General features: G+C 48.9%; 1 protein-coding gene across 2 annotated transcripts in view; it reads right to left on the reverse strand.

Annotated features, from left to right (window-relative positions):
• DRP2 (dystrophin related protein 2) overlaps positions 1 to 22317 on the reverse strand; it is a 48008-nt gene that overhangs the window by 21757 nt on the left and 3934 nt on the right. The window contains exons 2-5 of one of the 2 annotated variants that reach the window (XM_073360814.1): positions 12568 to 12733; positions 3404 to 3537; positions 2153 to 2309; positions 933 to 1053 (exon numbers count right to left, since the gene is read on the reverse strand). In XM_073360814.1, the coding sequence (XP_073216915.1) occupies positions 933 to 1053; positions 2153 to 2309; positions 3404 to 3537; positions 12568 to 12687 (532 nt within the window). In that variant the 5' untranslated portion in view covers positions 12688 to 12733. The remainder of the gene's footprint in view (positions 1 to 932; positions 1054 to 2152; positions 2310 to 3403; positions 3538 to 12567; positions 12734 to 22317) is intronic. The other variant, XM_073360813.1, reaches the window with a different exon arrangement.

The raw sequence follows: 22317 nt of genomic DNA on the forward strand, positions 1-22317 counted from the left end.
GCCCAGCGCTCAGCAAAGGGGCCCTATTATTGGCCAGGCCAGATCACTTCATTCCTCCTCCCTATCAGTGGGGAAAGCACAGGAGCTGCCAGGACCCCACACAAATGCTGGGAGTGGATTTGTACCCTGCCCCCCGGCCAAGAGAGGAGCAGCGACTGGCAGAGCGCTTCTTCCTTCCCAGCCGTTGCGGGTGGGGCTGGAGGAAGAGAGTCACCAAGAAAAGGGAGAGCTCTCCACCACCTCTGGAGGGAAGAGGCCCTGGCTTCACATAAGGGGTGTGGCTCAGTTGAAGGGCTGGGACAAGAGTTCATTTTGCAGGCATGCTAATTAAATCACTGTTCAATGCCCTCGTGTACCATGTTGCATCTCTCTAGGACGAGCCACACACTGTGCCCATCACACCCCGTGCTTGCTGTGTGCCTCGCCCCACCACAAAGTAGCATGACATAAGGTATGTCCACGCTGTCCTCGGAGATGTGATGGCAGCACATGCAGACATACCCAAGGCTAGCTTTATTTGAGCTAACTTCAGTATCCACAGCAGTGATGTGCTTCAGCGCAGGCTAGCCACCCCAGTAATGATCTAAGGTCCCAGGCGGGCCCATAGAGCCTATGCCAAAGTTCGCGCTGCTGCAGCTTTGCTGCTATGGCTACCCAAGCTAGCGAGATCAAAGCAAGTATGTCGACAGGTGCTGCAATCACCCCTACGATGGCAGTGCAGGCATACCTATGGTGACACATGGAGTGCCAATGCCAGGTAACACTGTGCTATAGGACTGCCCGTTCAGTTCATTCATGCTGCACTGCGGTACACAATGCCACATTGCCCCCTGCCCGTCTCCTCTCTCAGAACAACAGCATGCAGGATCCGAGAGCTAGGCCATGCTGGCATGAGGACAAGGAGGGGGATGAGAGTGGGAGGCTCCACAAACCTTTACTTTCAGAATTGGGTTCCTCTAATTCCTCGAATGGGTGCTGGGAAAGGAAGGCCTGCGCCGACTCCAGGACGGAATAAATATATGGGCCCCGAGACTTCACCTCTTCCATGAAAGCCTGCAGTGGGGAGGCACAGCATGACAAAACAAAGGCTGAGTTAGAGAACTGAAAGGCTCCTTCCTCAACCAAGAACTGTGCAGTGAATTACTCGCTCCAGTGCACAAGCGAACTACCAGCACGTACCTGACATGTTAAAGAAGCTCCGCCTCAGAAGATGGTACGTGAACATCTTTAGCATACAAAGGAAAGTTAATGGATAAACAGCCCTGGGATTCAAGGAAGATCCCACCACATGGAAGGAGGAGAGAGATTTGGTGAGATCTGTAGATCAACAGTGTCTCTGAAATAGGCAACTACTGGCGCGTTCTGGGCCACGAATTATTAAAGGGGAGGCATTCTGATCATGGCCAGTTTGCACTGTAGGTCCAGGGAGAAGGAAACGGTCCTTTGTAAATATTTTAAATACTTAGTCCTGTCACAAGTGCAGGGCGACGGGACTAGATGACTTCTCGAGGTCCCTTTTAGTTCTATGATTCTCCTGAATTCAGATGGGATGACATTGGTTAATCAGAACTGCTATGTGCTGTAACACCACAAGGATTCTCACATCCCCGTCATTGTGTCTGCTGTAGATCTAAGTCAGACAGATGACCCAAACTGGTCTCTCGGATCCCAGCAGGCAAGTGTCAGGATCCCCATGAGTGTGGCCAAAGAAAGGCATCTGTCTGTCTGAGAGCTCGGATATTGCAGCCAGTTGGGAAACAGGAAATAGTCAGTGCCTGAGGCTCAGCATCCAGTTCTGTGATCTCTTCATAGATTTAACTTTAAATCTGTAATGCAGATTTACTTTCTGTCATTTACACTAAATGCCTCTTCACTTTCTAAACTGAACTGATCCTATCTGTTATTCACTGGGGAAAATACAGGCTGGAGCTTGTCAGAACGTTGGCTCCACCTCATAAGGGAAGGGGAAAGGTGCAAGTGACAGCCAGCATTCTGGCCCCAAACATAAGTCACAGGGGAACCTGCAAGTACAGTTGTGGGCAGAGAGACCAGGTCAGGTATCCAGGTTCCATGCCAAGGAACCTGGGGCGGGAGCTCATCCTAGCTGGTGAGCGAAGATAGGGCTCTAGGGAGTGTGTATCTGGAAACATACCGTGTGCGTCTCTTTTTCCTGCTGTACCAAGAGCACATCTCCCCGGAGCGGCAGCTGTGCGGACAGCTCTTCATCCTTCTGACCCAGCCAGTCTATGATCTCCTGGAGGGGGAGCTGCAGCTTCCCACTGTGGTCTGAAAAGGCCTCCAGACGAGCCCTGCACCAGATGGATGGGAACACAACAGTTATAGAGAGCAGACAAAAAGGATGAGGCCCGATGGGAATTCACCGCTTTTCAAAAAGGGAAGAGTGGACAGTACACTGGGCCCCTGCAGCCTGTGGCTCAGAGGGCACAGCCCAATCTCACACAGTGTGTGCCTTCTGCCCTGAGAAGAGGCAGCCAGGCTAAGGGAAAACTTTCTCTGTCCAGTGACTAAAGAATGGCTATATCCTGCACTGGTGTCAGGAGGGAGGAGCTCCCTCAGCCTGTCCCAGGTGAGCATGCACATGGATGCTGCCCTGGCCTCGCATGCAGTAGAGGATACCCTCCATGAGGCTCAGCATTAGAAGTATTTGCTGGTGTTAGCAGAGGCAGGTGAGAGGACTCCCTTAAGCTGTTTCTGATTTCCAAGTGTGTAGTGGGGAAGAGCAGAAGAACCTGCCTGGACTTGTGTGTATAAACAGCCTGAACTCCGGCTATGCCTATATTGGCAGAGACTTGGCTATACGTTGTAGCCACCTGGACCATTTACCTGGACCAGGATGTGTGTGTTAAGGCAAAGCACAATTAATATGCCCCAACTGAACTCTCAGTGATGCTGGCGGTGGATCTGCAACTACAGAAGGCTGCAGAAAGGCACATGCTCCTAGAGGGGTCTGGAGGGAAGGGGCAGGCCACAGAGGAAGGTGATGTGAAGGGAATGGGTTCCTGAGTCCTTATCTTGGGCAATAAGAACACACACACACACACACACACACACACACACCCTGCTTGAGGACTGGAGAGAGGGGCAGAGAGAAAGCAGGAATGGATGGGGAAGAAGAGATAAAGGGACAGGAGGAAACAAGGGGAAAGAAGGAGTGAGAGCACAAGCAAGGGCAAATGAAAACACATTTCAAGCAGAGGAGAAAAGAGTTAGTGACTCAGGGATTTGTCTCTGCTTTAGAGGCCGAGAGGGAAAACTGCTCCAAGGTTACAGTGAACTTGGGTGGCAAATGAACTGAACAAGATCTCAAGGCTTGTGCCTAACATCTCCAGCAGGCAATCCCGGGGCAAAGACCAGCAAGCTCACTTCACATGGGGAGTCCTACCGAAGGCTGTGGGATTTCTTTTTGATTTCATTCCAACAAAGATTCATCTCCAGAGGTGCCTGGGGCCTGAGGGCACTGCTGGAAGCTTGCTGGGTTACACAGGGCGCTCCTTCACCATCTTCTGCTGCTTTAACCTAGGTGGAAGCACAAACACCTGACACACTGAGTCCAGACACAGGATGTCTAGTGGCTAGAGCACATGACTGACTGCTGCTCTCACCTCTGCCACTGACTCACTGTGTGTTCTTGGGCACAACCCTTAACATTAATGAACCAGCTTCTCCATCTGTACAAAGGGATTGAAATGCCGGCCTGCATCACAAAAGACCTTGAGATTTTGTTAAGGATTTAAAACACTTGAAGGATGTTCTATCAATGTGACATATTATACAGTGATCAGCATTTACAACACTGCAAGGGGATGCAGGGTTTTTACTCTTGTGCTCTGTGTGTGTGTGTGTGTTGGTTTTGGTTTGTTTTTTTTTGCTGGATTGAGTCAGAGTTGCTCAGCTGTGTGGCATAGACTCCATACCACTCTACATGGATATTCCCCTTCAGCTTAAGTGGCTAGAACTTGTGCTTTTGGAGCACCAAAGAGGCACAGGCTTCAAATTCTGTTCCTGCTGCTGCCATTAAGTTCTGAGCGGCCCCAGTGTGCAGCACAGTGACAACCAGGAAGGTGTAGGTGATCACGGATTTGTTACAATATTAATGGCCCTGGTTGTGCAGCCTGAGCTACCACAAAAAACAGACTATAAGCTCCCATCTGCTTCACCTGTAGAAGATTGCAGGTGAGAACATTCTCTGGCAGTCCAGGGGCCCAACTGCCAGAGACTCTGCAGCTCCTCTGCACCCACTCCAGAAGGAAGAGAGTGCATGCGTGTGAAAATTAGGGAGAGACTCAGAATTCCAGTCATCTGAAGAAAGGAGATCACACTATATCTCTTTGCATTCAGCGTGCTTTAAATCCAAGGATCTCAAAGCACTTTACAATGAGGAATGTAGCCTCAATCCCTTGGGAGGAAGGGAAGCATTATCAACACAGACTGGGGGGAAAGTGGGGCACGGCACAGGGAAATGATCTGCACAGTGAGTCAGTTGCAGAGTTATGAGTTGAACCTAGTCTCCTGACTCCCACTCCAGAGTTCTGATCGCTAGACTGTGCTCCGTCCCATGACAACAGCAAAGACTATCCTACTTGCCAGACACACCAAACAACAATCAGAGGGAGGCATGATCTACGTGCAACACAAACACTCTCACCACTGTGTATTTGGGGTGCATAGGTGGAGGGCTGGTGTGTGACCACAATGGCAGCTTACTGCCTATTGTCAAAACACACAAACATTTACCAATTTCACAGGTGGGAAGTTGCTGTGTTTTGCTTGGGAAATCACAACCTTTCCCTCCAGTTCTAATTTGTTGGCAGGGCTCAGAAGTGATAACAATTAATATGCATTAGTACCTTTCAACCCAAAGTGTTTTCCAAATGATCGGTACAGGAATCACTTCACTCAACTGGAGTGCAGCCACCTCTGAGGGGAGTGGCAGTTGTTTGAAAGAGCACAGCTACCCTGTAACAGTTTTGAGCGAGGAGGGGACCATATGCTAATGGCACAGAAGGAAAGACAGGACCAGGCAGAATAGACAAATTAATTCAGGGCAGTGACACAGTAGGTCATGATCACAATGGTCCCTTCTGGCTTTATAATCTATCCAAAGGGGGTTTTGCCAGGTCACTAGGGCTATCACTTCTCTACTCCCCAGAAAAGAACTGGGAGGTACTTAATGATCACAGTGGGGGAAGAAGCATGTTTTATGTTTCACCGAAAGCACATTTAATTTTCTGCCCCTGATCTGCCATGTCATTCCAGAGAGCATCCCGAAAATCATCAAACACAGAGTACAGAGGAATCCTAGACATGAATACCATAAATCATTCACACTAACGCTGCTGCCTGTATACTGAAAGTCAATACATTTCTTGTGCAAATACTCACGCTGCCAAAGTAGGTTAGCCCTGCATGGCCCTAGCCACCTCCTCTGTCCCCAGGGGGATTGCAAAGGGATCAGGGCCAATGGCCTTTCTCCATCTAGGGGTAAACGGAACTGCGTGGATATAACTCCACGGGAAGCGTGATCCTCTCCAGCCTAGTTTAGGAAAAGGGTCAAAGTCCACAATGCCTGCCACTCACCGATTATGTCCTATAGATGAGCCAGAGGGAAAGCAGCCATGCACTGGCCAGGTGTGCAATGCCTGCTCCCCCAGAATAAAACCCCTGCAGGTGAGTGGGGGAAAGCAGCGCTTCCACATCGAGTATCAGTTTCACCGGCTGCAGCTGCCGAGGTGGCAGGCCGGTTGGATCCTTCTCCCTCCAGAAGTCAGATGCATGTGAACAGCTGTATTTTTAGATGTGTGTGCACACACACACACACACACAGAGGCTGTGGAGCACGTCCCCTACCTGTGCAGAGCCAGGGATCCATGGCGTGGCTGCCCACCAGCTGCACGGGAGAGAACATTGTCCCCCTCTCTTCCCAGTGCCATCACCCAGCACCAGGCAGACAGCAGCAGGAGAAAGGCAAGCAGCACCACAGGGAAGAGAAGAAGGGTGGAAGGGACCAGAGGGCGGGCAAGGAGCAGGATGGGGGGGCTGAGAGGAGCTGCTGCCCTGTTTACTGACCCCCCAGGAATCTGGAGGGAGGCGGCGGCAGCAGCTGCTCTGCCAGTGAATCACAGCTTTGTCCGGGTGGAATTCCAGCTCCCTCCAACCTGCCTTAACCCCCACGGGTACCACGGCAGCTGTCTGTGTGTGAGGGAGGGCAGGGTGTCACCAGGAGTCACCCTGTGCACACGTGTGTGTGACAGGCACTGATGGGGGAGAAGGTACCACAGCTAGCCACATTCAAAGAAATCACTGCACATATAAGAGAACACAGCGCTGGGCAGGGCCACCCCGGGTAATAGCAAAGGTGGCACTGTACAGGGCCGGGGCCGGGGCCCCTGGGTAATAGCAAAGACAATGGTGCAGCAGCCCCCAGGTCCTCTGGTTACTGCAAATGGAGTGCTGGGGTCTCAGCGTTTGTTCGTCAATAGACAGATTCCTGAAGGAACAGTCAATGCAAGCTTTTAGTCCCCTAGACAGACCCGGGGCGTACCTGGGGGCTCTGTCTGAGTCCCGTTATGGTGGGAGAGGACAGGGTGTGGGGGGAGCATGGGAGGTGGAAACAGAAACTCCTCAAACCCCATTATACGAGAAGGAGGACGGGAGGTTACACTGAAAGAGCCACAGGGGTTCCCTATTGCTACCAGAAACCCTGTCAAGAGCCTCAGTGGAGAAGCATCTGCCCTGGCCCACACCTCCTGGACAAGCCATGAGCTCACCTGGGTGAGCCCCAGCAGAGGTGTGCATCACAGTGATGGCCAGGGCCTGCATTAGGGACAGAAGGGGTGGGAAGGGGAAGCCCCTCTGCAGATTCAGCACTCCCCTCCTTCACAGCTGGGACTCCCTGGGCCAGACTCCCTCACATGTCAACATCAACATTCCTGGGCTTGGCTCACACCCATCTGTACCCAGGGAAAACATCTTGTTTTTGCCAAAAGGATTTCGTCCCCGTTCCCATCTGTCTCCCACAGAGTTCTCTGGAGTTTCTGCAGCTCGGCATTGTTTCCATGCTCAGTTCCACCTACAGGAACACTATGAAAAAGCTCCCTGTATCTCTCCCTCTTCCCATTGGTCTCTCTCATTCTCTCTCTCTCTGCATGCCTGCCATCTCTACCCATTTGTCCCCTCCTCCCTCCCTCTGTGCTGGGCTGCCCTTTGCAATCAGGGGGCTCTCACACCAACACGCTCTTCAGTTTTCACCAACCCAGTGGGATCCCTGGACTCTGAAGCCAAGACAATAGCGACGCCAGCAACCCTGAGTAAGGCCCATCCCAGGAAGGGGGCAGACAGTGCACGGTATTTGGAGGGTGGAAGGCAGAGCTGCTATTAAGATCGCTGCCCTGCAAGCAGAGCAAGCCAGTGGCCTGGCACTCTGCCTGCATGTGGAGTTAAATACTCTAGCCCTGTGCAGCACAGAAGTCAGGAGAGGCTTTGGGTGAGTGATTATAAGCCCAGAGCAACGAGTGCCCCTCGTACACCCTCTCTCCAGTGCAGCTGCTGATTGCTGCAAGTGTCCCTGAGGTTGCCCTTGCCTCTGTCTGTTTCCCTACTTATTCCCTCTTCCACTCCTGTACCCCCACGGAGAGTCAGCCCGACCCACGGATAGCTCCTCAGCATGTTCATGGCAGGCAGGAGGCAGTGGAGGTTGCTGCTCAGCTCATTCTGCTCTCCCTCCAACCCTCTGCTCCTTGTTGAATCTGCTGGGTCGTTTATTAACCCCCTTACAGCTCCTGGTAATAGCTACATAACAGCCACCCCCTCCACATAAACACTGACTCAGAACCAGCAGGGAAAAGTCACGGGCTCATCTATAAGCCCCGCTTCCAGCCTGGGAACTGGCTCAGACAGACAGATGCCAGTTTCTCACACTTCCCCCAGCTTCTCTCCCCTGAGCTGCAGATCTCCATGCTGGGGCAGCCAGTGCAACGGCAACACATGGTGCTGGGATCCAGCCCCAGACTCAGCCATCCTGAACTCCTTGGAGCCAGCAAAAAACACCTGGGTGTGTTGTAGAACAGTAGTTCTCAACCAGGGGTCCAGGGCCCTGTAGGGGGCCTCGAGCAGGTTTCAGGGGGGCCTGCAAGCAGGGCCAGCATTAGACTCGCTGGGGCCCAGGGCAGAAAGCCGAAGGCCCACTGCGTGGGGCTGAAGCCCAGGTCCCTGAGCCTTGTCAGCTGAGGCTGAAGCCTGAGCAATGTAGCTTCGTGGGAGCCCCTCTGGCATGGGGCCCCAGGCAATTGCCCTGCTTGCTACCCCCTAATGCCAGCCCTGGCTTTTATAGGCAGAAAACCAGTTATTGTGGCACAAGTGGGCTGTGGAGTTTTTATACCATGTTGGGGGGCAGCCTCAGAAAGAAAATGTTTAAGAACCTCTGCTGTAGAAGAGGAGTGCTGAGGCCAAAGGGGGCTTGCTTCCCTCAGATCAGCACTGCTGTTTCCACAGGGCGCTGGTCCAGCACTCTTCAGCCAGAGGGAGAGGGAATGGAAAGGGGCAGTGAAGGGCGGAAGGGAAAGAGCCCTGAAGAATCTCTGCTGAACCTCCAGATCAGACAAGCAATGCAGGCTCTTCTGTGCCTTCTCCGCCATCGGCTGGGGTCTTGGGTTAACTGGCTCATTCCCCTTTTGCAGGCAGGACAAACTGCCAGCCTTGGCTACGTTCAGCACAAGAAGTGCAAGGCAAACACACATCCAGTGAGCACTGACGCAGTATGTGAGGGTCAGAAACCCAGGCCATGCAGGTCAGAAAACCCCTTAGGATAGCTACTGGTCCCAGCCCATGTAGCCAAGAATAGCACAGGCCTGCTCCTAACCAAAGACCTGGGATTTCCAAAAGGGCCGAAGGGAAGTAGATTCTGCAATCCCTCCAATATTGCCAGCCCCAAGTGTTCAAAAATCATAAGGCAGGCCCCAAAGAATCATGAGATCAGCTTAAAAATCATGAGACTTAAAAACAGTTGGATTTTTTTTTTTGCCTTCTGAGCCTTTAGCACCAGGGTCACATTTTCCACCTCTTCTCTGCAGAAACTTCCTTTTTTAAAAAATGATAGCTGAATTCCTCCTGCCCCTCAAGTCACATGCGTCCAGGAGCTGGGACTTCAAGAAAAACAAATATTGCGAGACTAACCATCAAATCACGAGAGATGACAACAGAGACCCCCTCAGCCCCACCCACCCACACATCTCCACACACAATTTTTGGTGGTGGAGGTTTGAAACCCAGAACTGATCCCAACACTGCACATTGTCACTCAAGCCCATCTCTTGTTTGTGAAGCACTGTGCATCTGGAAAGTGCTATATGAGTAGAACATGCTAAGTAGAAGCTGGGGGAGACGGAGGAAATAACATCCCCACCACTAACAGGAATGTAGGAGGTGCCACGTTGCTATAAATAACAGAAGTTTGGCAACTGTCACCAAAACTCTGAATTGAAAGAGAAAAGGTGTGATCGTTAATGAGCCCTGGCACTCTTAGAATCATAGAATCATAGAATATCAGGTTTGGAAGGGACCTTAGGAGGTCATCTAGTCCAACCCCCTGCTCAAAGCAGGACCAATCCCCAACTAAATCATCCCAGCCAGGGCTTTGTCAAGCCTGACCTTAAAAACCTCCAAGGAAGGAGATTCTACCACCTCCCTAGGTAACGCATTCCAGTGCTTCACCCTCCTAGCGAAAAAGTTTTTCCTAATATCCAACATAAACCTCCCCCACTGCAACTTGAGACCATTACTCCTTGTTCTGTCATCTGCTACCACTGAGAACAGCCTAGATCCATCCTGTTTGGAACCCCCTTTCAGGTAGTTGAAAGCAGCTACCAAATCCCCCTTCATTCTTCTCTTCCGCAGACTAAACAATCCCAGTTCCCTCAGCCTTTCCTCATAAGTCATGTGTTCCAGACCCCTAATCATAGGTACTCCAGATGAGGCCTCACCGATGTCGAATAGAGGGGAACGATCAAGTCCCTCAATCTGCTGGCAATGCCCCTACTTATACATCCCAAAATGCCATTGGCCTTCTTGGCAACAAGGGCACACTGTTGACTCATATCCAGCGTCTTGTCCACTGTAACCCCTAGGTCCTTTTCTACGGAACTGCTGCCTAGCCATTTGGTCCCTAGTCTGTAGCGGTGCATGGGATTCTTCCGTCCTAAGTGCAGGACTCTGCACTTATCCTTGTTGAACCTCATCAGATTTCTTTTGGCCCAGTCCTCTAATTTGTCTAGGGCCCTCTGTATCCTATCCCTACCCTCCAGCATATCTACCTCTCCTCCCAGTTTAGTGTCATCTGCAAACTTGCTGAGGGTGCAATCCATGCCATCCTCCAGATCATTAATGAAGATATTGAACAAAACCGGCCCCAGGACCGACCCTTGGGGCACTCCATTTGATACCAGCTGCCAACTAGACATGGAGCCATTGATCACTACCCGTTGAGCCCAACAATCTAGCCAGCTTTCTATCCACTTTATAGTCCATTCATCCAGCCCATATTTCTTTAACTTGCTGGCAAGAATACTGTGGGAGACCGTGTCAAAAGCTTTGCTAAAGTCAAGGAATAACACGTCTACTGCTTTCCCCTCATCCACAGAGCCAGTTATCTCTTCATACAAGGCAATTAGATTAGTCAGGCATGACCCGTCCTCAGTGAATCCAATCACTTTCCTCTCCTCTAAGTGCTTCAGAATTGATTCCTTGAGGACCTGCTCCATGATTTTTCCAGAGACTGAGGTGAGGCTGACTGGTCTGTAGTTCCCAGGATCCTCCTTCTTCCCTTTTTTAAAGAAGGGCACTACATTAGCCTTTTTTCAGTCATCCAGGACTTCCCCCGATCGCCATGAGTTTTCAAAGATAATGGCCAATGGCTCTGCAATCACATCCGCCAACTCCTTTTGCACTCTCGGACGCAACGCATCTGGCCCCAGGGACTTGTGCTCGTCCAGCTTTTCTAAATAGTCCCGAACCACTTCTTTCTCCACAGAGGGCTGGTCACCTCCTCCCCATGTTGTGCTGCCCAGTGCAGTAGTCTGGGAGCTGACCTTGTTCGTGAAGACAGAGGCAAAAAAAGCATTGAGTACATTAGCTTTTTCCACATTCTCTGTCACTAGGTTGCCTCCCTCATTCAGTAAGGGACCCACACTTTCCTTGACTTTCTTCTTGTTGCTAACATACCTGAAGAAACCCTTCTTGTTACTCTTAACATCTCTTGCTAGCTGCAACTCCAAGTGTGATTTGGCCTTCCTGATTTCACTCCTGCATGCCTGAGCAATATTTTTATACTCTTCCCTGGTCATTTGTCCAATCTTCCACTTCTTGTATGCTTCTTTTTTGTGTTTAAGATCAGCAAGGATTTCACTGTTAAGCCAAGCTGGTTGCCTGCCATGTTTATTTCTTTCTACACATCGGGATGGTTTGTCCCTGTAACCTCAATAATGATTCTTTAAAATACAGCCAGCTCTCCTGGACTCCTTTGCCGCTCATATTATTCTCCCAGGAGATCCTGCCCATCAGTTCCCTGAGGGAGTCAAAGTCTGCTTTTCTGAAGTCCAGGATCTGTATTCTGCTGCTCTCCTTTCTTCCTTATGTCAGGATCCTGAACTCAACCATCTCATGGTCACTGCTTCCCAGGTTCCCATCCACTTTTCCTTCCCCTACTAATTCTTCCCAGTTTGTGAGCAGCAAGTCAAGAAGAGCTCTGCCCCTACTTGGTTCCTCCAGGAGGAACCAGGAAATTGTCCCCTACACTTTCTAAAAACTTCCTGGATTGTCTGTGCACCTCTGTATTGCTCTCCCAGCAGATATCAGGGTGATTGAAGTCTCCCAAGAGAACCAGGGCCTGTGATCTAGTAACTTCCATTAGTTGCCGGAAGAAAGCCTCGTCCATCTCATCCCCCTGGTCTGGTGGTCTATAGTAGACTCCCACCACGACATCACCCTTGTTGCTCACACTTCTAAACTTAATCCAGAGACTCTCAGGTTTTTCTGCAGTTTCATACCGGAGCTCTGAGCAGTCATACTGCTCCCTTACAATACAATGCAACTCCTGCACCTTTTCTGCCCTGCCTGTCCTTCCTGAACAGTTTATATCCATCCATGACAGTACTCCAGTCATGTGAGTTATCCCACCAAGTCTCTGTTATTCCAATCACATTATAATTACTTGACGGTGCCAGGACTTCCAGTTCATAGAATCATAGAATATCAGGGTTGGAAGGGACCTCAGGAGGTCATCTAGTCCAACCCCCTGCTCAAAGCAGGACAAATCCCCAAATGGCCCCCTCAAGAATTGAACTCACAATCCTGGGTTTAGCAGGCCAAAGCTCAAACCACTGAGCTATTCCTCCCCAATCCCTCTCCCTGCTTGTTTCCCAGGCTTCTTGCATTTGTGTATAGGCACTTAAGATAACTCGCTGATCGTCCCTCTTTCTCAGTATGAGGCACGAGCCCTCTCCTCTCGCGTTCTCCTGCTCGTGCTTCCTCCCGGTATCTCATGTCCTCACTTACCTCAGGGCTTACCTGAGATTGAGAGTGGGTGGTGCTGCTGTGATGTGACTGGTCTGCTATATGCCAATCATGACATCGTGGGAGGGTGTAGGAGCATCCCTGCATGACCATTGGCTGCATCAGAACGAAGGCTCATGGGGATGGAGACTTCTCTGGGCAAAGGCACCTGAAACACAGTGTGGAATCCACTGGATCAGCTCTCAGGTCTCACTGTTCAGGAGAGCTGGCTGAGCTGCAGGGAGAAAACTAGACACACAGGCCTTGCCATAAGGGGACAGACCAAAGGTCTACCTAGCCCAGAAATCTGTGTCCAACAGTGGCCAGTCCTAGATGCTTCTCAGGAAGGCATATATCCTCCACAATGCACTCATTGTACAATACTGAACCATGGAGGGAAAATTCTTCCTGATCCCACCTGCCAGATCAGTTTCTGCCCTGAAGCATGAGGACTGAAAGGCCTTGTCATTTTTATCATAGAGTTAGTGTCACTGAAGATGCTATTTTCTTGCTCATATAAACATCAAATCCTTTTTGTAAGCAATTTGCCTTAACAAAACCCTGTGGCTGTGAATTCCACAGATTATACTACAGCATGCAAAAATGTCTTTTCTTTGGACTATGACAAGTGAGACAGAGAGCTATAGAGCTTAGCAGGAAAGGAGGAGGAACCAGAACTGTCATGGGCACTAAGCACTGTTGCCATTTACCCTCAAAGATCTCAGAGGGACAGGAATAATAAATACATCCTGTGTTTGGAAGGAAAATTGATTGTAAAGCCATATGTCTAGAGCTCTAGACATAGAGACAGACAGACAATATATATAACCCATCATGGGGTCATTAATGCTCCAAGAAAAAGGCATTCGTAATGGTTAACTCTGATCTCTCACCTATTCCACTAACCTCACTCTTTTCTTCTGGCCATTGTGCTGCTTCTGCATTTCAGTTTAGGCAGCAAAGCAGCTGTGAAACTAGGAGCCCTTATTTTAGGGAGAACAACATTCTACAGTCAGGTCCAAAATACTACAGCTTATATTTGTGATACCACAGGGTTTGGGGCCATTACTAAGGGGGAATAGATCAAGGCAGACAATTTGAAAAGCCCACAGGTTGTATCATCAGCGTTTGCCCTTCCATGGCACTTTTTCTATGAGGAGTTCAACACGCTTTACAAACATAAATCAATGCTCACAACATTAATTTGCCCAGTTTTACGGGGATGCTAAGAGACACCAAAATTAAATGATTTCAGAGTGGTAGCCATGTTAGTCTGTATCAGCAAAAACAACAAGGAGTCCTTGTGGCACCTTAGAGACTAACAAATTTATTTGGGCATAAGCTTTCGTGGGCTAGAACCCACTTCATCAGATGCATGGAGTGGAAAATACAGGAGCAGGTATAAATGCATGAAAAGATGGGAGTTGCCTTACTAAGTGTGAGGTCAATCTAATGAGACAATTCAATTAACAGTAGCATACCAAGGGAGGAAAAATAACTTTTGTAGTGTTAATGAGAATGGCCCATTTCAAACAGTTGACAAGAAGGTATGAGTAACAGTAGGGGGAAATTAGGATGGGGGAAATTAGGTTTAGGTTTTGTAAAGACCCAACCAGTCTTTATTCAGACTCCCAGTCTTTATTCAGGCCTAATGTGATGGTGTCCAGTTTGCAAATTAATTCCAGTTCTGCAGTTTCACATTGAAGTCTGTTTTTGAAATTTTTTTGTTGAAGAATTGCCACTTTTAGGTCTGTTATTGAGTGACCAGGGAGATTGAAGTGTTCTCCGACTGGTTTTTGAATGTTATAATTCCTGATGTCAGATTTGTGTCCATTTATTCTTTTACATAGAGACTGTCCGGTTTGGCTAATGTACATGGCAGAGGGGCATTGCTGGCACACGATGGCATAGATCACATTGGTAGATGTGCAGGTGAACGAGCCTCTGATAGTGTGGCTGATGTGATTAGGCCCTATGATGGTGTCCCCTGAATAGATATGTGGACACAGTTGGCAACGGGCTTTGTTGCAAGGATAGGTTCCTGGGCTAGTGGCTCTGTTGTGTGGTGTGTGGTTGCTGGTGAGTATTTGCTTCAGGTTGGAGGGCTGTCTGTAAGCGGGGACTGGTCTGTCTCCCAAGGTCTGTGAGAGTGAGGGATCGTCCTTCAGGATAGGTTGTAGATCCTTGATGATGCGCTGGAGAGGTTTTAGTTGGGGGCTGTAGGTGACGGCTAGTGGTGTTCTGTTACTTTCTTTGTTGGGCCTGTCTTGTAGTAGGTGACTTCTGAGCAACCTTCTGGCTCTGTCAATCTGTTTCTTCGCTTCACCAGGTGGGTATTGTAGTTTTAAGAGCGCTTGATAGAGATCCTGTAGGTGTTTGTCTCTGTCTGAGGGATTGGAGCAAATGCGGTTGTATCTTAGAGCGTGGCTGTAGACAATGGATTGTGTGATGTGGTCTGAATGAAAGCTGGAGGCATGTAGGTAAGTATAGCTGCCAGTAGGTTTCCAGTATAGGGTGGTGGTCATGTGACCATCGCTTATTAGCACTGTAGTGTCTAGGAAGCGGACCTCTTGTGTGGACTGGTCCAGGCTGAGGTTGATGGTGGGGTGGAAATTGTTGAAATCCTGGTGGAATTCCTCAAGGGCCTTGTCAGGGTTCCTTCCCCACTCTGAACTCTGGGGTACAGATGTGGGGACCCGCATGAAAGACCCCCTAAGCTTATTCTTACCAGCTTAGGTTAAAACTTCCCCAAGGCACAGATTCCTTTCTTGCCTTGGGATTGCTGCCACCACCAAGTGATTTAACAAACAATCAGGGAAAGGACCACTTGGAGTCCTATTCCCCTAAGCCTACACCCCCTTTCCTGGGGAAGGTTTGAGCATGTATCCTCACCAATTGGTTACAAAAGGACTACAGACCCAGACCCCGACCCCTGGGTCTTAGAACAATAGAAAACTCAGTCAGGTTCTTAAAAAGAAGGATTTTATTTAAAGAGAAAAAGGTAAAAGAATCACCTCTGTAAACTTAGGCTGGTAGTTAACCTTACAGAGTAGCAGAAAATTCAAAGAGCACAGAGGAACCACCTCTAGCCTTAGTTTCCAAGTTACAACAAAACAGGGATAAACCTCCCTCTAGCAAAGGGAAAATTCACAAGTTGAGAAAACAAAGGTAAACTAGTACACCTTGCCTGGCTGTTACTTACAAGTTTGAAATATGAGAGACTTGCTGAGAAAGATTTGGAGAACATGGATTGATGTCCGGTCCCTCTTAGTCCCAAGAGTGAACGGCCACAGAAACAAAGAACCCAAAACAAAACCTCTCCCCCACACCAGATTTGAAAGTATCTTTTGTCCCCATTGGTTCCTTTGGTCAGGTGCCAACCAGGTTACTTGAGCTTCTTAACCCCTTACAGGGAAGGAGGAATTTAGGCTACCCCTATGGTTATGACAGGCCTCCTCCCATGGATCCAGATGATGAGGATGTCATCAATGTAGCGCAAGTAGAGTAGGGGCGGTAGGGGACAAGAGCTGAGGAGGCGTTGTTCTAAGCCAGCCATAAAAATGTTGGCATACTGTGGGGCCATGCGGGTACCCATAGCAGTGCCGCTGACTGGAAGGTATAAATTGTCCCCAAATCTGAAATAGTTGTGGGTGAGGACAAAGTCACAAAGTTCAGCCACCAGGTTTGCCGTGAAAGTCTCGGGGATGCTATTCCTGATGGCTTGTAGTCCAGCTTTGTGTGGACTGTTCGTGTAGAGGGCTTCTACATCCATAGCGGCCAGGATGGGGTTTTCTGGAAGATTGCCAAAGGATTGTAGTTTCCTCAGGAAGTCAGTGGTGTCTCGAAGATAGCTGGGAGTGCTGGTAGCGTAGGGCCTGAGGAGGGAGTCTACATAGTCAGATAATCCTGCTGTCAAGGTGCCAATGCCTGAGATGATGGGGCGTCCAGTATTCCCAGGTTTATGGATTTTGGGTAGCAGATAGAATACCCCTGGTTGGGGCTCTAGGGGTGTATCTGTGTAGATTTGTTCCTGTGCTTCTTTAGGGAGTTTCTTGAGCAGATGGTGTAGTTTCTTTTGGTAACGCTCAGTGGGTAATGGCCTGTAGAATGTGGTGTCAGAGAGTTGTCTAGCAGCCTCTCGTTCATATTCTGAAATTAAATGGTTTTCCCATGGAAATCTCTAGGCAAAGCACACAAAAATCGCAACTCTAACCTCAAGACAGCACCAGTGTCATGAGAGGAACAGACCAGTTGAGCACAAACAGAGGGGATTCGTCTCGGGGCTAAACATACAACAAATCTGAACATCACGTGGGGCACGCCAAGAGGTGAAATGTACGGGCAAGCGGGGAAGGGTGGCTTAGTATTGCATATGCCCGCTGCAGTGTCGAGGGATTCTGCCCCTCTCCCAGGTCTACCACCTAAAAGCTGGGTTTCCCCAGGGAATTCTAATACAGCTCCAGCCACCAGCCTTCACTTTAAAGCCATAAAAAGGGCTGTTTCAAAAGGGGTCTGTGAGAAAGGAGAAGTGAGGCAGCTGGAAGAAAGCCTGGCTGCCTCCCTCGGGGTGGGTGGCTGTCACACATGGCCCCACTCTGAGCCATGGAGAAATTTTCTGATGGGTTCTTGTCAGACAGAAGCAGGCAGTACATTCTACAAAGCCTCTGATAGCACTGGGCAGCCAGGCGAAGAGAAAGTCCTCCGGCCACAGCTGTGTCTGTCTCTCTGGTTGCAGGTCTCTATTCCGTTTGCTCGTGCTCTCGCACTCTCTCCCCTCCCCAGTCACACACACTAAGAGAACAGCTCATTCTATTATGATTTATTTTAACCCTTTAGCAGTTTCTGGCTCCATCTCCCACAGAGCAGTCTGTACTGAGCTCTTCAATATGCTGATAATCCCCTGGTCCTGCCCCCTAACCTTCCCTGCCCGTCTGCATGAATGTCAGATATTGCACATTGCAGTGACTCCCCTCCTCAGCCCTGGAGGAAGTTATTAATTTGATGCATTTATGGCTAGAGTTCCAGGATCCTGAGTTCCCTGAGCCCCATGGACCAAATTACCCCCTGGTGTAACTCCAGTGAAACAATGGATGACTTCTGCCTTATGTATAAGAATTGCTAAGACCAGATTCTTCCACATCTCCCTGTACACACTCCCCACAAACTCCTGAAAGGGAATGGTCTTCTCCTGGCCCCCCAATTCATCTCTCAATGGGCCAGGCCAGGCACCACAGCTGAAAATGGGGCTGAAAGTCTGAGGCCCTGGATATCCTCTTCATGTACAAACAGATTAATCAGTGGTGCACACAATGATATGACTGGAAAATCAGGGTCATACCACTGATGAAAGAGTCCATAATGCATTCAGTCTGGCCGTAGTACCAGGGGGTCTGGCTCTCTTTTCCTTAATTAGTCTCTACTACACAGTACAATACAGTTACAGCGTTATGTTCTGGCCAGTCCGCCCACCTTGGACCACTGCTTAATTAGCTGCTCTTGTGGGGTGCAATGTGACTATAGTTTTAGGGGCTGCACACTCCTCTCCAACCCTCTGTGGAGTATGCAGTGCACCATGGTTTCCCATGCCTGCCATCAGCTCCCACACCTTGCTTTTGGATCAGCCTTTCTGCACAAGACAGCCACTCCTTTGAAGAGAGGTCAGGGGATAATTCTGGGGCTGTAGGACATACATGGATTCCATGTTCCCTAGTAGCTGTATTGAAAGAGAATGGCAGGGGGCCAGCCCACTCTCCACAGAAGCTGGATTTCTGATGCAAAAAAGGGGAGGGCTGTGTAGAGATCCCTCACGAGTGACATGGGTCAAGCAGAGAGCCTCACAACACCCTATGCAACACCATAATGGAACAAAGCCTTTCCAACTCAGTAGGCACAGACCAGACAGGGCTGGAAATACAAGCAACAGCCCTGCTAGTTGGATGTCTTTGCCACCACTAATAGCATGCCCAGCGAGAGACAGGTAGATTCTGCATCACTCTCCCCACAGAGACCTTAAAACAAGACAAGAATGCTACAACTCACAATCCCTGTGACATGTCAGCAACAAAGCCTAGCATGGAATTCTAGCATGTAGCAAATAGCCAGTCGACATCCAGCTAGGGACAAAGAAACAGATACTCTGTGGGAGTGATGAGAATGCCAAGAGAGTCCTGGGGGTGGACAGGTGGTACCATCTAACCAACAAGCTCTCCACTGCCCACCAGCAAGAGCTCCATGAACTTTGGGAACCTGTTACTGAAGTGTTTTAAAGGATGACCATTATAACAGCCTGGCTAAGTGGCCACTCCACAAGGATAGAGCAGGAGTACTTGTGGCACCTTAGAGACTAACCAATTTATTAGAGCATAAGCTTTCGTGAGCTACAGCTCACTTCATCGGATGCTCACGAAAGCTTATGCTCTAATAAATTGGTTAGTCTCTAAGGTGCCACAAGTCCTCCTTTTCTTTTTGCAGATACAGCCTAACACGGCTGTTACTCTGAAACCAAGGATAGACAAATTCAGATATTCAAAGGCTGTTAACATCAAGGAGGGGAATCACTGGAAGTGAAACGAAGAAGCAAAATTCAGGATGACAGTGAGCTCTCAGAAGCTGTAGAATAGGGTCCCAAAGGAAGGGTGGAAGGCCCATCACTCAGGATATTTAAACTAGACTGGACAGATCAGCTAATCTGCTATAGGGAACACTCCCATGCTGTGAGATGCTGCAGCCTTGCATCAGCTGGGAATCCTTCTTTTCTCCAAAAAGAAAAGGAGTACTAGCGGCACCTTAGAGACTAACCAATTTATTTGAGCATAAGCTTTCGTGAGCTACAGCTCACTTCATCGGATGCATTCAGCGGAAAATACAATGAGGAGATTTTATATATTTTAAATATAAATGCATCCGATGAAGTGGGCTGTAGCTCACGAAACCTCATGCTCAAATAAATTGGTTAGTCTCTAAGGTGCCACTAGTACTCCTTTTCTTTTTGCGAATACAGACTAACACGGCTGTTACTCTGAAACCTTCTTTTCTCCATGGCATAGTCCTGTGGGGAGAGTGCTTCTTAGAGCTCCACCCCCATGGGTGGAGGAGAGAGATAAATACTTACCCATCAGCAGCTGTTTATCTCACCGCAGGGAATCTACGCTGGCCCTCTGTGTGCAGTGAAGTGATTAATGGCACATCCTTAGAGATGGAGCAGAGGTCAGGACCCTGGACCTGCAGCCACATTACTGAGTGCAGAACGGCTGACCCCATTGTTTTTGTGCAGGTGTGCATGCACTGGGGAGTGCTAAGACGTCTAGGCCTTTGGTTTACCTCCCCCTCCCCCACTCTGATTATTTCTGGGGCACTATGTAAAAACGACCCATATTAATGCTATTCGGAGCAGCACTAATCAATCATTCTGTGGGCTCTGCCCCCCACCAGAGGGGCGCAGAGTGAGGAAGCAGCCTATGCTACTGGTGATGGGTGGAGGACGAGGAGACACACTGTGGGTGTATGACTAGGGTTTCCCATACATCTCCAGCCTCCACCTCCTAATCAGACCCTGTCCATGAAGCATTCCCTCTGGATCTGCAGTGGCACACAGGCCTGACAGCTGCGCCGTTGAACCCATCTGGGTGTGAGATGAGTGGGTTCCCCTGTGTGCCTTTCTGAAGAGGAAGGGAAATATGCTGAGACCTGTGTGAACAGGGGCTGGTAAGAACTGCCTTGCACTCATGTCTGTGAAAGCCTTTCCCCAGTAGTACAAACCCTGAAATGACAACTGGCCCTTTTCCTGGGGCACTCACCCCCACGTAACATAGGCTGCACTTTTCTCCAATGGTGCAGGCCTCCCCCATAACACTGATGGTCCTTTCCCTAGTAATGAGTGCCCCAGCAGAAACTAGTCAATCTTTCCCCCAGTTTGCAGTACAGTAAGTATAAACTATGTGCAGACGATAGTGTTACGCATTTCATGAGGCTGCACCAGGACTTCAAAGCGCTATTACACCTTCAGCGATCAGTCATATTTCAGATCTCAATAATCACTTTGCTGAGAAATAAATAACGTGCAGGTCTTGGCATTACTTTTAAATGCCAGAATGGTGCAGCGTTAAGGTGGTTTCAAGATAAACTGGGTGGTTGTTTAAAAACAAACACACACACACACACACCCCATAGATTTTTCCTCTTGCTGATCAAGCTGCACCTGTTTCAAAATCAGTAAAGGCAAGATTGGCCTATTGTACTGGCTGAAAAGCAGTCTGACAAAAGAAACTAACAGCCATTGCTAAACCAGTTCTGCTTCAAACTCTAGAATATGGATTATTGCTTCACTGGGGAATCTAGTCTACAGAATTGCTTCTATTCAGAAGCCCATTTCAGCAGCATTTGTTGATTTGCTCAAGTGGCAGCATTTAGGTAGATTTGCTGAATGAACTCAGACCTTTGCTCCATCTCTTTTGGCGTCCTGCCTCCGGCAACAATCCCACCTCATGTCTGAGACAAAGATGACCATTCATCTACAAACCACACACCTGACCCCAGAAGCATACAATTTGATTGCCCTTATTTTTAGAAATGAGCCTAAGCCGAACCCCCTCAAATTTCAGAGAAGTTCTCATCTCAAGACAAATTGTGTAGCTGGTTCATAGCTCTATAGCCAACTAGATTAAGCAACCTTCAACCTTTGGGGAAGTTTGGACTGGATCCAAACTTTGGACTTCAGACTCTATGTGACTTGTTTCATGTACTGAACACACAATACCTTCACAGTGTAGCTTGCAGGAAAGGCTAAAAAATTTTTCCTATCACAACCCCCCTTTTCCAATCACTAACTTCCTCAAAAATGTTCCTTTGAGACTCAAACTTTCAATTTGGGGTCTTGGCTTAAAGGGAACCATTTATCTGGTGAATGTTTGAGCTAAGGTTTCTTAGTCATTATCCAGTTGTAGCAATGGAAATACAAATACATATTTTCTCCATTGCTAGAATGGTTAATGACTTTTTTGTTGGCTAATTTTTACTGCACAGTGGAAGAATAAGTGAGGTACTCAGAAGGGGAAGGAAGGACGGTTTAGGATATTTCAAAGTTCAAATGATATGTTTATGCATAAGTAGCAGAGAAGCTTTCATTGCAGTTTTAGTTACACCTTAACAGGATCCTGAACGAGCTGAGACAGCTGGACTCGCAATACTGCACTAACCCGTATTGTTCCAGAATAAAAAGTTGTCTACTGGACATGCAGTAAGTGCTTGTTCCTGGGAACCAGGACTCCTTCCTGAGACATCGGAGTCAGGGACTGATGGCAGAAGAAGAAGAGATACTGCTGCCTAGGAATTGGTCTGCAAGTAAGGAAGAGCTCCTTCCTGGAGTGGGTGTCTTTGGTCTTCTCTCTAGAACCACCCTGTGTGCCCCATGTCACAGGCACACCTCTGCTTGTTCCTCGGGAGGAAAGAAAAGACCAGAGACAACACCCTATACAGGAACCTCAACCCATGGGGAAAAAAAGAAGAGGTGCTGCCAATGATTAAACATGGAATGTGGCCGGGCCTAGCACCAGGCATGTCCTGGGACAATTAGCTGTTAGGAACTTGTAGCTCCTTTCTCTCCCTCTTTAGGCAGGAGAAAACTCCTTTCCCCCCCACTGAACTAAGCATCTAGGTCCCCTGCATTAAATGTACTGAAACATTTAATGTGTAAAGGCCACGCTACCCCCATTAAAGTAAAATGAAACCTCTAACGCAACTGGTATCACCCCAGTG

The sequence above is a fragment of the Lepidochelys kempii genome, chromosome 9, assembly GCF_965140265.1.
Source record: "Lepidochelys kempii isolate rLepKem1 chromosome 9, rLepKem1.hap2, whole genome shotgun sequence".
In the NCBI taxonomy this organism is placed as follows: Eukaryota; Metazoa; Chordata; order Testudines; family Cheloniidae; genus Lepidochelys; species Lepidochelys kempii.